This window comes from Lucilia sericata, unplaced genomic scaffold (genome assembly GCF_015586225.1).
Source record: "Lucilia sericata isolate MDLA Ls3-8-SP2 unplaced genomic scaffold, ASM1558622v1 Contig000838F_arrow, whole genome shotgun sequence".
Classification (NCBI taxonomy): domain Eukaryota; kingdom Metazoa; phylum Arthropoda; class Insecta; order Diptera; family Calliphoridae; genus Lucilia; species Lucilia sericata.
The window spans coordinates 66,248-84,881 of NW_023994830.1; the positions used below are offsets into that span (position 1 = coordinate 66,248).

Here is an 18,634-nt window from a genome sequence, read left to right on the forward strand (position 1 = left end):
AATACCAATCGAACCAGAATCACTTCTTGAACAGTTTTTATATAATTGACCATAACCACTATACAAATTACCTTTCCAGAAACGACTTTAAAGTCCATAATTGGCATATAGATATTAGTATCACTCTGAAATTTGACACGAATAAGTTTTGTATGAACATAAAATCATCAATCTAATTTCATGAGATTCGGTCCATATTTGATTCTAGCCCCCAAGCAAAGCCACATTCACCAAATCAAAAAATATGACACAAGTATGGTGCAATGCGTCAGAAATGCGCTTAAAATTTTTGTTTGGTTCTCACAGCTGTACAAGCTTTTCATAATAAAAATTATTTTAGTCTAAAATTTTTTTCAATCCACTGTCGATTTGTGTTAAAAGTGCGAATGTGTGTGTTTTAATTTATTTTAAACAATTTGTTGACAATTAGTTTTTTGACTTTTTATTAATATATGTATGAACACAAACAACACATACATACTGACGTTATTGTTTAAAAAATTGCTTACCTTTTAGTTTTTTTGTTATTGTTGCTTTTGTTAATGTTTAATGCCTTTCCATTAAAACTCGTATTTTTGTAGTATAAACAAATAAATACAGAGAAAAATAAAAAAAATATATAATTTTTCATTTAGTTCGTCTTCTTTTTATTATTTATTCAAATGTTCGTTTTGTTTGTAAAATATAATAGAACTTAAATATTATTACAATTAACTTAATTATAATTTTTTTGCATAATTTTTTATTGTTGCTGTAAAAATAAAATATTTAAGCAGAAAAAAATATATAGTAGTAGTACTTTTGTTTAGAGTCTTAAATTAAAAAAAGTAAAATACATTATAAAATTTAAAATTTAATTAAAAAAAGCACTTAAATATTGGCAACTATTAATTTAGTAAATATATAATAAGTATATGTAAATACGAGTACATAAAATATATAAATGTATATGTAAATATATAAAACTATGTATGTGCTTTTGTTAATGGTTTTTAAATGAATTTGTTGCAAAAAAAAAAATTTCTCTAAACATTTGTTTATTAACTAAAATTAATAAAAAATAAAAATTAAAAGAAATATGTAAATGCTAAAAGAGCAACTATAAAATTGTTTTTAAAAAATTTAATTTTTTTATAAAAAATAAATCCTTAAAAAAATTATTAACAATTTAAATAATTTATTTGTTAAATTTTTTAAATAGTTTATAATTTTTTTAGATTTTATTTAAATTTTTTATTAAAATTTTATTTTTTTATATTAATTAAATATAAAATTCTATAAAATTGCTAAAAAAATATTTAATTGCTTAATCAATGATCACAACTCTTATTACAATATATTGTAGTGTATTTTTTTTTAATATTTTTTAAAATATATATATGTTTTTTATAATATATTTTTTACAAAAATATGTGTTTTTTATCTGTTGGAATATAAATAAATTCATTTTATATTTAATCACTTTGCTAAAAAGTGTTTTAAAAATGTTAGTAAATATTTTGTCATAAGTTTTTTTATTTATTATGTTGTTAACTATTTTGCATTATTGTTTTTAAAAATTAATTATTGTTGTCTTTTATATTTTGTCACAGGTTCTGGCCTGTAGTTTGAATATGATATTCATGAAATTTAAATCGTTGTTTATAAAGGATTTATTGTAGAAGACACTCCGATTACAGCTCTCACGGGTTCATCTAAAAATAGAAGAGAATTGGAAAAAATCATTATTTCCACTTGTCAACATTTAATAAGAAGCAAAAAGAAAACGAAATTTTTTTCCATTTCAAGTAATTCTAATATCTTTTAGAGTGAAGTAGCTATACCCAGTGTTCTTCGCTACCCTATGTTCATATACATTTCAATGTTGCTTGTGCAAAATTTGAGAATTCCAGTTCTAACGGTTTCCCAGATAGACCAATTTTTGTATTTCAATCATATAGTAGGTGCAACGCCTCCTATATAATTGAGATATATTACCCAAATGTTCACATGGATGTCAAATTTGTTCATGCATAATTGGAGGATTCTAACTAACAGTTTCTTAGATATACGTTTTATTGTATTTCAATCATATAGAAGCTGCCACGCCCCTATTGCTAAACCGTCCATTTTATTCCTAGAAGTTTATATGAATTTTAAAGTTCGTGTTAAATTTGAGGATTCTAGCTTTAATAGTTTCTAAGATATACGATTTTTTGTATTTAATTTATATAGGAGATACCACGCCCTTATCACTTGTCCGCCCATTTTTATTTTAAGTATTCAAATTGATACTAAAGCGGCTCCGACAAAACTTGATGACATAACTGAATGTTTTGAAATATCGAATTGGTTTTATTTTTGTAAAAAATTTTATCGAGATTCTAGTGAAAAATCGAGATTTATCATATTTTTAGTGAAAAATCATATTTTATTGCAAAAAATTTAGATTATAATAAAAGATTTATATTTTGGCAAAAATTCGGGATTTTAGTAAAAAACTAAATTTTATTTAAAATCTAGATTTTTGTAAAAAAATACGGTTTTAATGTTTTTAATAAAAAATTTAAAGATCGAAATTTTAAGGAAAATATAGATTTCAGTGAAAATTCGCATTTTTAGAAAAAAAGTGAGATTTTAGTAATAAAATAAATCGTATTTTACTTAAAAATCGAATTTTTAGTCTCCTTTTTGAGAAAATTAATACTTTTTGTAAAAATTTTATTTTTTGTAAAAAAATTAGATTTTAGTAAAAAATCGAAAATAATAGATTTTAGTAAAAAATCTAAAATAATAGATTTTAGTAAAAAATCTAAAAAAACTAGTTTTTAGTAAAAAATCTAAAAAAACTAGATTTTATCTAAAAAAAAATCTAAAAAAACTAGATTGTAGTAAATAATCTAGATTTTAGTAAAAAATCTAGGTTTTAGTAGAAAAACCTGAATTTTAGTAAAAAATCTAAATTTTAGTAAAATATTGTAATTTTAGTGAAAATCGTATTTTTAGTGGAATTTTTTTTTTTTGTAAAAATTCGAATTATTATTTTGGTTAAAAATTTATTTAAATTTGCATTTCAAAATTATTAAAAATTCCTAAATTTGTTGGTTTTAATTAAACATTAAATCGAAACTTCATATTTGAGAATATATATAATTTGTTAAATAATTTTATTATAGAATACTGTCGATTTTGCCTGAAACTCGTTTAGATTACTTTTTTATAATTAAAAAATTATTTTGATAACATTTTTTATCGAAATACTTTTTCTATTATTTATTTACAAAACTATTACTATTTATTAACAACAACGACTTATAATTTTAGACTTACGCATTTATTTATTTTAAATTTATGATTTTCCTGTCTTCTTCCAGTTAAAAACACATTTAAACTAAATTCCCTAATAATTAACTGTAAGTCTCTAAGACTTTAAAAGTAATTAAGAAATAAGTTGACAAACAACGAAACTACTAGTCTAGAAAAAAAACCTTAATGAAAATGAACTTGACCAATTATTTGTCTGTAGTGTTATTTTCGTCGATACAAATTCTAATATTTTTTTTAATTGATAAAGATAAAACCGACAAATTGTTTTTGTATTGGCAGACGAAAAATTGAAGATTAAAAATAATAATATTGCAGATTGAACTTTGTAAATAAAACTAAGTTTTCTTTTACATCATAACTATTTATGTGTATATACGAATTTTTAGTTGGAAAATATCCGCGGAAATCCCCAAAATATGATAACTTTTTAAGCAGATAATTTTTTTATTCTGAAAATTTTTTATGACATAATTTTTATAAAATTTAAAACTAATCGATTTATTTCTTATTTTTTTCCAGATAACATCAAAAACTTATTAGAAAAATGACTTCAATTATACCACTTAATAAAAATTTTGGGTAAGTACAAATCTAAATTATTTTTCTATAATTCAAATATCGATTTTCTATAATATATTTTAATTTTTAATAAAATTTCGATAAATTTTTATTTGAGGTGTACATACTAAGAAAAATTTGAATAATCTACTAGTTTCCCAAATTTACGAATTTTTTTATTTAATTCATATGAAATGAGACAAGCCACCTATTGAAAATCCGCCAATTTTTCCAAAATGTTCACGTGAATATCAAAATTCTGATCAAAATTTTATTTCTAGCTCTAATAATTTCTGAGATAAACGAATTTTTGTATTTAATTCTTAATAGAGCTTCCACGCCTCCAAATAAAGGTCCGCCCATTTCTCTAAAATGTTCAGATGAATGTTAACATTTTTGTGCAAAAAACGAATAATTCAAATTAAAGGTGCCACGCCCCCTGTTCTATTCCTAATAGTTTTTGAGATAAACGAATTTTTGTATTTAATTCTTATGAGAGCTTCCTCGCCCACAAATAAAAGTCCGCCCATTTCTCTAAAATGTTCAGATGAATTTTTGTGCAAAAACGAATAATTCATATTAAAGGGGCCACGCCACGAAAATTTATTACCCAAATGTTCAATTGGACGTCAAAGTTATTCGTGCAAAATTTGTGAATTTTAGTTTTAGCTTTGGTATTTAATTCATATGGGGGATTCCAGCAAACACCCCCTAATGAAAGTCCGTCCATTTTCCCCACAAATGTTTACATGGAAGTTAAAGTTCTTCGTGCAAATTTTGAAGATTGTAGCTCTAATATTTTTCCAAATAAACGTATTTTTATCTTTATTTTATATGGGAGTTGCCACGACCCTATTGTTAGTTCGCCAATTATTTGTCTACTGAGAACCCCTAAAGTGGTTCCGACAAAATTTGATGACTCTAACTGTTAATTTTTTTAAGATATACTAATTTATGATTTTTATTTTGTCGAAATTTTTTGCTAAATTTTCTTTTAATCGAACATTTCTTGCTGAATTTTCTTTTTATCGAAAATTTTTCCTAAATTTTCATTTTATTAAAAACTTTCAGTACATTTTCCTTTTATAGAAACTTTTAGTTATTATAGAAAATTTTCGAAAAATGTTCCTTTTTATAGAAAATGTTCCTTTTGGCAGAAAATTTTCCTTTTGGTAGAAAATTTTCACCAAATTTTTCTTTTATAAAAAATTTTCACAAAATTTTTCTTTTGGTAGAAAATTTTCACAAAATTTTTCTTTTGGTAGAAAATTTTCACAAAATTTTCCTTTTGGTAGAAAATTTTCACATAATTTCCCTTTTTATAGAAAAATTTCACAAAATTTTTCTTTCTATAGAAAATTTTCACAAAATTTTCCTTTTTATAGAAAATTGATGCTAAATTTTCTTTTTTATAAAATTGTCGCTAAATTTTCTTTCTATAGAAAATAGTCGCAAAATTTTCTTTTTATAGAAAATTGTCGCTAAATTTTCTTTTTATAGAAAATTTTCACAAAATTTTTCCTTTTATAGAAAATTTTCACAAAATTTTCCTTTTTATAGAAAATTGTCGCGAAAATTTCTTTTTATAGAAATTTTCACAATTCTTTTTTATAGAAAATTTCCACTAAGTTTTCTTTTTATAGAAAATCGACCGAATTTCTATAAAAATTTTGATTTTTTGAATTGTAAAATATTTGAGAGAAATTTGCCACATTCTAAAAACATTCTTCACTTCGATGTTTATTGTAACGTTTGACACTCCACGGTATTTATAGTGATAAAGATGTGATAATATTTGTTTCCAAAAATGTAATAGAATTTCATAAAACATTTGCTACTGGATATGAAAGTATGTATGTATGTACACGTACTTACTTTTAATAAAAGTTGAGCTTAATTGAGCGCCTTCCTACAAATTAATTTCCTCATCATATGATGATGATTAGAAATTATTACGATCATAACAATGTTGATGATGATGACAACGACAACGATGTTGAAGCATTAAGTTGTTGCTGTTGAAATTGCTGATATTGTAGTAATTTGTAGAAACATTTGATGCGTGTTAGATTGGGGCGGTGGCGTTTTGATGATGATATTTGGCGAAAAAAAAGCAAGTGTAAAAATTGGCACATTAAATGTGGTGTTTTTTTTCTAATTTTGTATTGTTTTTATACAAAATAAAAAAAGCGAGAGGGATTTTTCAAATGACATGGCAGTTAACATTTTTTTTATTCTAAGTGCTAATTATAATTCTGACAGGTTATAAACAACTGATGGATGTTTGTCATAAAAAATCTAATTAATGACAATTAATTAAAAATTGTTTTAGATTTTTTTTCTCTTAAACGTGTAAGGTGTTGACCCGATTTTTTTCTTGGTGTAGTTTTTTATCTTTATTTTTCTTAACAACCATTTGTTAGATACTTTTTTTACTTTCTGTCATTATTAATGTTGTTTAAATTATGCTTTCAATTTTTCGTTTATTTTTTTTATTTCTTAATATGTTTTTTGTATTTAGTTTGTTCTTTTTAACAGCAACACATTGTTGTTATATATGACTCTTTTGATAAGATAAGATTTTGTTTTGAGAGAAGTCTGTTGTGTGTTACAAACATTTTATAAATTTTGAATACTTTTTTTTGTAAATATTTTATATAGAATACTTTTAAACATATAGCGATCTTGGTTTGTGTGTGTTTATGTTTATTGAGGCGTTGCTTAAAGTAACTATACAACGTCATCATTTTTTTTCAGTTTAGTGTATTTTAAAGATTTAATCAGTTATATGAATTTTTATATTTTGGCCTTAACTACTTTATTATTTAGTGATATGATATTTTTTTTGTTAAATATGGCAGGCAAATGCTTATGTTACTCATTAGTTATAAATATATTTTTGTTTTTATATATAATTTTAGAGCTTCTTAAAGGGTCTAATTCAGAAAATCAGACGGTAATTAAATTTTAAGCCACTATTTCAGAAACACTGATGAAAACTTATTTTGAAATTATTTATCAAAACAACATTTAATATCATCCATCATTATTTCAGACACTCAACCTAATGCAATACTTTAGGCGAAATTATAATTTCAAAAATTTCCTTAAATTCAGTATAAAAATTGAAATTTACAAAAAATTTTTAATTAAAATATTGCAATTTTCTTAAATACTGCATCATATCCTTAATATTTGTGCGAAAATATTTACAAAATATTTTTTTCTCCATGTTTCCGAATAAACATTTTAAAATCTACAAAGGAATGTAATTTGTTTGTATAATATTTATATCATAAATACTATTTTGTAAAGATTTTAGTCATAAAAATTTTACATAAAATTTTAGATTCATAATTTAATTTGCACTTCTCAAAGCTTTCAGACAAAATTGGAAACATAGATATATAATGGTACCATTCCAATATTTTCCAATTTATATATTTTTTCTTTGTGATTCCCATCATGAGGCCCTTTAATATATTGTGGAATATAAAGGGAAACTTCAGAATTAATTCCTTAATAACTATCCCTATTAATTTTATAAAAATATTTTTATTGTATTGTACTTTTTCATAATAATCAAGGCTTTTCTGTATTGCTTTTTTACGACAAGAGATTTAAAAGAAATAAAATAAACTCACTCACTCACTCGATCAAAACTTATTACAGTTAATAAGACTTGGTTCAAGTTTCTATCATGATCTGAAATGTCTCAAAAAAGTGCCACTATTTGTTAAAGACACCGAGATTCACAAAATCCCCCAACTTATGGAGCTTTCCTTCTTTACCAATTTATTACTATGAGCCTATGTTGCTAGAGTCCCATATTTTGATAACTGGTACATTCGCCTAATGGGCTTTCAATCAGTTTGCTGTAGATTTCCCCTTTTTACAATGAAACATTTAGAGAATTTGCTGCGTTACGATCTTCTTCTTCTTCTTTCTATGGCATCAGATGGTTTCAAAAAGTTGTGTGAAATGGAATAGGACATAAATCCGAACATACTAAGAATTTATAGACAAAATTCAGATAAACTCGCTGACGTCGTAGAATTAGTTTATGTACACAAAGGGAAAAAGAAATATACACGACTGGTACCAAATTGACACCAAACTGTTTATAATTTTTCGATAACATCCGTTGTCAAAGTATATATGTACATACATACGTACGACAACACTATGTAATGTTGACAACATTGCAACAATTCGTTGTCGAAATCTAAATTTTTTACATATCCGTTGTCTAAATGTTAACAAACGTAGTAAGCTCACTATTGCAAACAATCCGTTGCCAATAGTGAGCTTACCATGTTTGTTAACATTTAGACAACGGATGTGTATAAAATTTAGATTTCGACAACGAATTGTTGCAATGTTGACAACGTTGCGACATAGTGTTGTCGTACGTATGTATATACTTTGACAACGGTTGTTATTGAAAAATTATAAACTCTTTGGTGTCAATTTGGTACCAGGCGTGTATATTTCTTTTTCCATCTGTATAGAAACCTCCTAATCCAGTGATTTCGATTCAGGATAACGTTTCCAAATATATATTATATTTCAATTGTCATAATAAACTGCTTCTATATTTATAACGTAATGAAAAGCTCTTTAGACCTTTAATGGTGTATAGTTGATTTTGAAAATCCAAGATTCTGTTTCTAAGAAAATAAAACTTTAGACGATATGCTATGCTATAACTTAGCTAACTACAAATTCTAATATAAAAATTATAGATTGTCTCCTTTCTACAACGCTGAACCCTCAATGTCAAGCTGTATTAAACTCCAATTTTATTAAAAGAAACAAAATTATGTCTGGTGAATGAGAGTCTACTCAGAATGAGCAAAATTAATAGACAGGGTTATGTTTACAACTATACAAACTTGAACAAACGGATTCAGATGAATGTAAAGCATATGAAGAAGATAGTGAAACACTTTCTTTGTGATTGCCAGGCTTTCGTCGAAGTTAGATCCAAATATCTTGTGGTGGATGTTATTGCAGATATTACATCTCTAAAAATTCTAAGGAACTACGTCCAGGAAACCGAGTTTCTGAATATCGGACGATAACCTGTAATATTATCGGATTAGGTTATCCCAAAACTACTTCCCTGCAAAGATTTTTGAAGAACATGATCCCTTTTGTAGTCCTATGTAATACAGACAACGTGGTCTGCATGGAACCATATTGTGGATCATATACTTTAATTTCATATACTTTAATTTCGGACCAGTCCTTTGAGAAGCACTTTATGCGTAAGCGAAGTAATCTTAGTAGTCTCTCTCGGGCGCAAAACTTTGATTTGACATTTAACCAATATTTTTCCAACTTTATTATATGTATGTTTTGAGGACTCTGTTGATTTTATTAGAACATTTAAGTTTCCAAAATCTGTATGATCTTCTCATCATGATGTTGATCTGATATTTCGGAAGAGAACAGAAATAAGCTTTTAATAGTTTACTACTTTCCGTTGAAAAGTTTGCTTACTTTTTACTTAACCGTTTCCTAACTCAACTAAAACACTGAATAAACATTTAATAACTAACCGCAACTTCGGGTTGCGACTATTGAACAAATCCTTTTAAGGCAGACTTTCAGATATGCAGGATATATATTCCTTTTTAAGTTAATGAATAAAAAGTTGCGGTTATTATTTTTTTAATTTCGTTAATAATTTAATTTCTTAACAAATGCAACTTTTGTTGAAGCTACAATCGCCAGTCAAACATATTTCAAGAGAAATATTACAGATTAAATGTCACCTCTTCGAACTTTGAATTTGATATTTTTTAAGACATTTTACAACCAAATGATTCAGAAAATAGCTGACTGTTAAATTAATAAAAAATGAGCCTAGAGGTTTCTTTTCATTGATTTTAAATACCTAAATATTTTCTTTTTCCAGTAATTTTTATTTAATTTCACAACCACTTCAAAAAAAACAATTGATTTTTCTTTGAATCTCCCCAAAAACCTGTCTTCTTCTACATTTTTATTTCATGTTCTTTACAGTCTACTGTGTTAATACAGGTAGCTCTCGTTTATTACCAAACCAACTGTGTTACGTTAACCAGTTCAATTTTGACGAACACCAGCAGAAAATAAGAAGCAGCCAGCTATCTTTTCTACCTTATTTTGGAATCATTAACAAAAATTCAAAAAGCCATGAACTTGTTTTCTAAATCGAAAAAATCTTTACAAGTCCGAGTAGCAGCCAAATAAATAAGAGAAGCTTGTTAAACCAGTTCTTCATTTTGAAAAGAAAATAAATTAAAAAGAAGTACTGAATACAAAAGACAAATAAGGTAAAAGAGAAGCGTCAAAAAGGTAAAAAATATTGATATTTCACCTGGAAACAAGCTATACAAACTTTATTTGTTTGTATTTGTGTGCCCCATAGGTAGAGAAGACACAGAATAAGAAGAAGAAGTAATAGTAGAGGAAGAAAAACCTTTTGTCGCTGGCCATAAAACTACACAAAAGGGTATTGTAACTAGTTTTTTTTTGTTGGTTTTCAATATTGTGATCATGTAAATGATATAAAGCGCATGAGCAGCCATATTGGATTTTTTCGTTAAGAAAAATAAATAAATAATTACAAGGGTTCTCTTCAGAAATAAAAATTGCTCTTTAGTAAAACTCTTTAGTCTAAACCGGTAGTTAATAGCAATTGAGTGAGTTTATTTTATTTTGTTGTTGTTGTTTTTAAAATGAGTGAGTTTCTCTCTTTAACTTCATCTAACACTCTTTCACTCTAAAAAATTTTATACTCTCACTCTCTTTTTTATATGGTTGAAATTTTGAAAAATAAAAAATAAAGTTTTTTAAATCGCTTGTTTTAATTTTTGTTAACATTTATACATTTTTTATTAAGTTTTTTTTTGTTTCAATTTTCTTTAAATTTATTGTAGTTTTTACTTAAGGTAAATTTGTTTTTTTTTAACTAAAATTATTTATAAAAATATTTTTATTTTGATTTTTGTCTAAAAAAAACTTCAAACATTTTTTCGTTTTAAAAAATAAAAATATAAAATATTTTTTGTCTCTTTCTTATGCTTAATAGTTCTAACAGAAAATCCTCACAGCAGTTTTGTGATTTTTTGAATCCCGCATTTTTTAATTTGATTTTTTTTCTTTAGTTTTGTATATAAAATCCCCCCATTTTGTTTTGTATTTTTTTAGGTTTTTTTTTTTTTCAAAAAGTAGTTTTTTTGTAATGTCTTTAAATTAATTTAAAAAATAATAAAAAAAATAAAAGAAATTCATACTTCATTCGTTACTTAGGGGTCCATACGTTGTTTATGACCTGTATTACCACCTAGTTCTTGGGAGAGATCAGCTATCACTTCTTTATAAATAAGGGGATCGATATTTTTGCCCAATTGATACAATAAGAACCAATCTCCAATATTACACTGCTTAGCCACCGCTTCCACCTCCTCGACTTCGGCCAAACGGGAACGGGCGCGCAACAGCAAATGTCTCAATTTGGGACCCATGACAACAGCAATGCGATAGACCAACGAAATACCAGACAGAATAGATAAGATGATGAACCAGAACCACAGGAAGACATAGATTTTCTCATTGACAATATTCAAAGGCAGCACACAGAGACCGTCGAACTTCTGCACCGAACCAGAAGGACCATATTTGTGGAATGTACATTTAGTGACTTTAGGAAAGACACGCGCCATAGGGTCAACACGCTCATCAGGTTCCATTTCGGTGAATTTCAAGACATCACTGCCATAAGTGGAGAATTCGCCATCCAAAAAGAAATCCACAAAATAGATTTGACCAATGACATTGATGAAATTTAGGGCTTCGCACAAGAAGAAACGGAAGGCATAGAAGTTGTGACGATTGATATTGTCCACAAAGTATTGCACCAAGATCTTTTTGCGATCATTCTTACACTCTTCATTCACAATGGGACTGTTGAGATCCATGACCAACATTTTCAAGCGGCCACCTTCCCATGATTTCCACAAATAGCGTGGCACATAGAACAATATGGCTTGGAAGAACAGCACGAAACACACCCATTGATAGTACTTATGATACTTGACTTCATCTTCGCCTTCCACATGAGATCCTACGCCCGGCTGCACAACATCGCGACCCGTAATACCCGTCAAACGTTCGGGCACCGTAAATGTGGAGTAAATCCAACAGTAGGTGTCCATAACACCCAATGGGATTTCGTCAACTATACAATCGATGGGATCACCAATGTACTGTCTGGAGGTGACCAACAGCGAAAAGGCTATCAAAATGATAACCGTCGCTTTGTAATGCATACGAAAGACATTGTTATCGATACAGACTTGATCGATTTTCAACAGCCCCTTAACGGAGCCAAAAACATCAAACATTTTGGCAGAGTCTTAAAACCGTATCAATCACAAAAAAGAAACACTTATTATAATCAATTAATTTTTTTGTTTTTCTTTCTTTTTCAATAAAAAAAAGTCGTTTGTTTATGAATGATTGCTTCAACGCTTCACTTAAACTTCATAATAATTTTTTAAGTTGTTATTCAAATTTCTTTTACTTTAAATGAAACACACGCGTTAACGTCTTTACTGTTTTGTTTTATGTTTTTGTGATATTAAAATTCGAGTTATTTTTAATTAATTATTCTCTAAAACGAGATAATTTTCATTTGAAAAAAAGATAATTTCACTTTTTTGTAAATACGCTGTGACACCGTCACTTATGCGTTCTGTTCGAATGGAAGAAGTAAACTGTTTTGTTTAGATCTCTAACTAGTTGTTACTCTGTATTTTGACTTATCACACAATTTGAGTGATTTTCACTACAAGCTCGAAATGAACTCTCACCTATACCCAAACAAATTGTCACAGTATTAGTGAGTACAATTGAGAAAAGAGAAAGAGCATAATTGTCGTGTAATGCTTGATACTGCTGATGGTGGTAGTTGTTTCTGTACCTACGATTTATCACCACCAACAACAGGTATGCTGCTGACTTGTCTTGTCTGCATCATGTGTGCATTACACTCATGCAGCAACAACAAATAGAAAAATACAAACTCATGCTTTTCAAACTGTATTTAGTTGCAAACCTACTAGATACTCAAAAATGTTTACTTCAGGTATAATAGGTTTTCATGGCTTGGGTTCTTTCATCATCATTTTCCAAGTTTGTTTTGCCTTTGTAGGGTGGATCTTGATGGTATCTCATGTGTGTGTATGTATCTAAGTCTCACTGCATTAACCAGTGAGACTTAAACTTTCAATCTCTGTTACTTGCCAATTACCTGTTGAGATTTGGATAATCATTCCAAGCGTATGAAATTTGTGAAACTCTGGTTTTGGGTCTTGAGTTTAAATGCATTTTTTGAGTGGTTTCCTTTCTTTCCTCATTTCGAAACATCATTACTCATCTTCTTTTAGACTAGTTTTTATGTAAATGTATTAATGTTTGTATGTATACATAACTGGGCTTAAAATGTGTTTCTTGTTTTCGGCGAAAAGATGAGGAAGAAGGGATTTCTTATGTATGCGTCATAACGCTGCTTTACATGTGTTAGTTATTAGAGTAACCATACTTAGAGACATATGTTATTAATATGGTTGCCAGATTTTTAAAGATGGTGTTGGTTTTCTAAGCTTGGTCGATTTCGTAGTACCTTTCAGCATGATCATCAGTCATACAGATGTTTATGTATGACACTTTGTTGTTTCCTTAAAAGACTGGCATTAGGATTAAAAGATTTTGACTAACGTCCAGTATCATAACTCCGGAATATAAGATGGAGTTGGTATTACGAGCCAGGTCGGACTGGACCATTGTTAGCTATGACATTTTTCCATCTTTCTTGCAACAAATGGATTCCGTGGTAAAAGAACTGTTCATATCTTGAAGACAAGAATATTGCCAATTTCGGATACCCTGTTCTAAACTGAGAGCATCTCAAAAGATCGTTCTGCATTGATCGAACAAGTAGCAGTCGGACGGGTCAAGGACTAGAGTATAAGTGGGGAAAAGCCAACTACTTCTTAATTCTATTTTGACAAATATTGCTTTCATGAATTGAAAGAATTGCTCACATTTTAAGGACATGAACGGATCATTGCAATTTCGAATACCCTGTTCTAAACTGAAAGTATCTAAAAAAGAGCATTCTGAATAGATGGCAACAAGCAGCAGCCGGACCGTGGTCGGGCGTTGTTATAATGGAAACTTTTATGTATGTATGTCCGCATATTCTTGAAGTTTGCCGCCGTCCACATATTCTCACTATAAAGGGATCAGTTGCCTTCAGTACAGGTTTCAGTATAATGGTCTGGACAGATTTTAGCAGCTCATAATTGATAGAACTCATTTGGACTCTCCAAATATAAAGCTGTTCAGCTGGTTGACCGGGCTTCACATAAGACCACTTACATAATGGATCCATTTTCCATCGCTAGTACTACTTCGGTTCAAAAATAGCGTTATTTTCAAGCAGCATTTTCGATATGCAAAATCGTTTTTAAAAATCTTTCGGTTTCAATTATTATGGTATCCAATTTCCCTGCTTTCAGATAAAATTTCTGCTTGAGTTGCTTGCAGAATCTTTCTACAAGATCTAACTTAGTTTGACAACAATCTTCAAGCAGTAATGTCTCAATGCTTCGACTTCAAACTTGCTTGGACTCCTGACCAACCAGGACAATCTTCCATGTCAAAAACACTACTTCTGAACTGCACAAACCATCTCTCGCATATATGAAATGGATGGTACACATTATCTATAATCTTCGGTATGCTTCAGTGGACATCGTAATTGGTAAAAATCTCTAGGGCTATGCAATCAGAATTGCCATGTCTGGGGATTACGTCATTGTCGGGTTATGGGATTTGTTAATCCCGAACTCGGACATCAAGTTTTTTCGGAGAGTGACAGTTTGGTACGGCCCACTGACAAAAGCAGCCGGAATTGCCAATTGTGTCAATATGGAGCACCAATGAACGCAGATTTTGTGGTCTGAAGTGGAATACTCAAATGAACTTGGATAATCTTCGATCACAATCGATAAAAATTGATCTTCTGTGTTAGCAGCCGTCTTTGCGATGTTAAATCCCGGAACTTTAACAGCTTAAGATATTGTCTTGTTGAATGTGATTAAAGACTGATTCCAGTTTAATTCATACAGAAAAAAATGCACAAACATTATGGGCTAGATGACCGACTTTTCATACTTCACCTTGTAAATTTAGTTGGCAACCGGGTTTTCTATTCCCATTTCAATAAATTCTGTTAATTTTATGTAATTTTTAACTTTTTTCTTTCAAATGTAATCAGAAACGACACCTTTCTATATTGCAAGAGTCCCGCTCAAACCGAAACTCTAGTAGGTAGTGTTCTAGTCTTTCAGTTCGTAGATTGTAGCAGATTTAGTCTATATTTTGAACTACAACAAAATTCATTTGAACCTTGGTTTTTAAGTAAAGATGTTCATAATTTCGGTTGAATGCTATAATGTCCATTGACCCACTACGCCACCAAGTATTAATTTTATTTTTCAAACTTATGTTTTAGTTTTCTTAGAGATCTTGTATCTTCTTGGTGACCCTGTCAGTCATGGGAGATGGGCTTTTTGAACAATTTTAAATTGTTTCCTAGAAAATATTATTGATAAAGTAGCAGTTAGTTTTACTTAATAACGGGTTTCAATCTTTTGTAATAAATGAAATATCAAATTCATAGAAAGTATATTAGCTGACGTCGAAATCAATATTATTTCTGAGAAATTTATATCAATTAAAACATTTTAAAATTGATTACAGTTTTTATAATATCAAATTATTATATTCAAAATAACGATATAACGATTTATAGAAATTTATTGGATTTAACTTAACTAACATTTTTTTACATAAGATAACTTTACAATTCAATCTGTATAAGTCAAGTCGTTTGGCATAATTATGTCTTTATTGAAAGAAATAACTTGTTATTAGATGGTAACCAATGACCGTCGATATAATTTGCCTACAATGCCATTTTTGGGTGTGTACATTTTTGGCAACTTTTTTTTTAATTTAATACCCACATATTTGAATGTATCTGTCATAATTTATAAAAATTATGATTGATATAAAGTACAGTTTAATAGAACAATTTGATATGCTTTTATATAAACATGTTAAGGTGACCGCATAAAAAAACTTCATGTTTAATATTAGGGCAACTAAGCGCGAGAAAAAGATTTGCCAAATAGGTTGTCTAGATGTACAGACCAGAAAGCATTCTGATCTGAACTACCAGAAGAACTAAAATTGGAAAACTAGGAAACGTTGGTTAGAACCATAAAGATTAGGAGAGAGAGAGAGAGTCTCTCCTGCTCTCTCCTCCTCCTCATCAGAATTTGCAATTCTGAAGCTATTACTATGTTACGTATTCTCTGTCGACCCACAGGATTATATAAAATTGGAAGAACGGAACACTTTCTTTGTCAAAAGTATATCCAAATATCTTAAGACCGATTAGGAACACTAATTGGAACATTTTAAGGATGTAAGCACGCCCAAGAAACTGAATTTTGAACATCGGACAATACTACATTCATAGAGCACTGTGTGTGTAAGGCTTTTGCCACCAAAATTTTACTTCTAACGGAGCATCTGATGGATCTGATGTAGTATACATCAATACATCCTCCTTCAAAGTTCGTACACTTCTCGGACGATCAGAACAAGAACGATGAACAACTCCACCCGTAACTTTGGAAAAACACCAGAATATACAAAATTACGCTTGTACCCGAGCGACTTTCGAAAAATGCCGGCTGTTTCCATGTCAGAATTTTTAAAGTCAATTATTAAGCATTTTCCCCCAGTCTTATCTGCTTAACTATGGCCACCTTCTACAAATAGTATTTTCTATCTTTTAATTGCAAAAAATATTACTTTTAATTGTTTTTTAAATAAATCATAAAAACTAAATACAACAAGTGTTAATAAGACACCTAATAAATTGATAAGCTACAATAGAAATCAATTTGACATAAACAATTTGATGGAATATTTTATTAGCATTAAAAACAATATAAAAATGTTATACATTTTGCACCTCAAACGCTTAAAGAAAAGGTCCGAAGCAGAAACGTGCGAACAGCAAGAGATAAGCATCGTTAAAACCATTAAAATTTTCCAAATTTAAACAAAAGTAAATTGAATTTTATGATCACGTGTTTAAAAACAGGTAAAATTGTTTAATTTTAACAAAATTAAAAACAACAAATTTGATACTCTTTGCATTTTTATGGTCAGCAGAAAATCCCCTGTATTATCGCATCTATACTCTATTTTTAATATTTATTTTTAAGAAAAACATGTTTAAGCAATTATTTTATCGTTAACAAAGTAAGAGCATTTTATCATTCAGGTACTTTTTTATAACTCTCTCTTCGTCTCTACGTGCGATTTGTTTGCTTAATGATAAATCGTTTTCGTTTTCATAGAAAATCCCGAAAACGTGTGATTTATTTTTATATTCCTTACTAATCGCGATTTGTAGAAAATGTCTAAACTCATAACACAAGTCACATATGGTCTGGAATTTGTTTTGAAAGCGTCTAATGATATCTTTAAAAATTATCGGTGATAATTGTTAAATGATATCTATAAATTAAACGTCATAAATAAATGTCTTTAGTTTTGTTTAAATTTATTGGAATATTTAAACAAAATGTGACATTAAACTATAAGAATTTAATTTTAACAGGTTTGGTACAAATTAATTTGTATCAAAAATTTTATTCTTGACTTCGTGCAGTTTATCAGGTTCTTTAATAAAATCATAATATTTATCTTTCGTACCAAAATTGTGAAATTTATTCTTTATATTTTATTAAATGCGTGGGTATTCAAACAGGTTTATTAGTTTTTTTTTTCGATTCTACAAGTTTGATAGTAGAATATAAAGTGTCATAAAACTATTTTTTGGTCTATAAATATGTAAATTTCTTTCTTTATCCATAATACTATGAAAGACGAACCTTAATTTTTTTTGTTATTTTTGTATTTCAATGACTTTAAAGAAAATAATAAATTTCATTTTATTTTGTTTATTTTTTCAATTTGAGTAGAGATTGCTTAACAATGGAGTAGAAAAAACGTTAGTTTATTGGCTTTTAAATAGTATGGATAATCACTTGAGGGAGTAAATTAGAAAATGGTTAACTTGTTGTTGCTGCCGAACAAACAATTGTTGTTTGAACTTTACTGTTCATTCACAATAGTTGATTTTGTTCCTTGCAACTGTGAATCATTTCAAAAATTCACGAGAGCCGAAAAATATGTGAACTAATGAAGGAATAAGGAAACATGCTTATTTCGAGTGTCAATCTTCTACCAAGCGCGTCCTCAGGTGGCGTTCACTTCAGGAGAGGTGACAGACAAATTTACCTAAATAACCCAGTACGGGCGGTAAGAGTTGATCTACTCGTGGGAATATTACGGAAGTGGGTACCTAGGCCTCCATGGCGGACATTGCTTCAAGTTTATAGCATGTCAGTAGCAAAAATGTAATGATGTATGCTCTGATGAACTTTCGGAATCTGAATCCACAAATGTTAGTAACAACACCAAATCGTAAAAAGGAGAAATAGAGCGAATTGGGAAGGAGCTGAGAGATAGCAAAGCTAAGTTACCTACAGCCAATTTCTAGAACACAGAGGAGACAGTTGAAGAAGATGTGTCAATCCAAAGCATATATCGGAGTGTCTCTCAATAT

The 18,634-nt window shown here is 28.7% G+C and overlaps 2 protein-coding genes across 5 annotated transcripts in view; one reads left to right on the plus strand and one right to left on the minus strand.

Moving 5' to 3' along the window:
* The window catches only part of LOC119608457 (innexin inx1), a 133,495-nt gene that overhangs the window by 44,046 nt on the left and 70,815 nt on the right, over window positions 1-18,634 (plus strand). Inside the window, exon 3 of the mRNA XM_037962889.1 lies at window positions 3,826-3,885. The gene's annotated coding sequence lies outside the window, so the exon portion shown is untranslated. The remainder of the gene's footprint in view (window positions 1-3,825; window positions 3,886-18,634) is intronic.
* On the minus strand, window positions 1,535-12,627 carry LOC119608456 (innexin inx2). 4 transcript variants are annotated; one of them, XR_005231821.1, is made up of 3 exons: window positions 11,151-12,627; window positions 5,740-5,879; window positions 1,535-1,694 (listed from the first exon to the last, which is right to left on the minus strand). XR_005231821.1 is itself a non-coding variant. In XM_037962887.1 (2 exons), exon 1 carries the CDS (start codon window positions 12,258-12,260, stop codon window positions 11,163-11,165), a length of 1,098 nt encoding a protein of 365 aa, XP_037818815.1. In that variant the 5' UTR covers window positions 12,261-12,627; the 3' UTR covers window positions 1,535-1,694; window positions 11,151-11,162. The 4 variants fall into 4 exon arrangements, 1 of the variants encoding a protein (XP_037818815.1); XR_005231820.1 differs by having other exon boundaries at window positions 5,740-5,891; XR_005231822.1 differs by having other exon boundaries at window positions 5,736-5,891.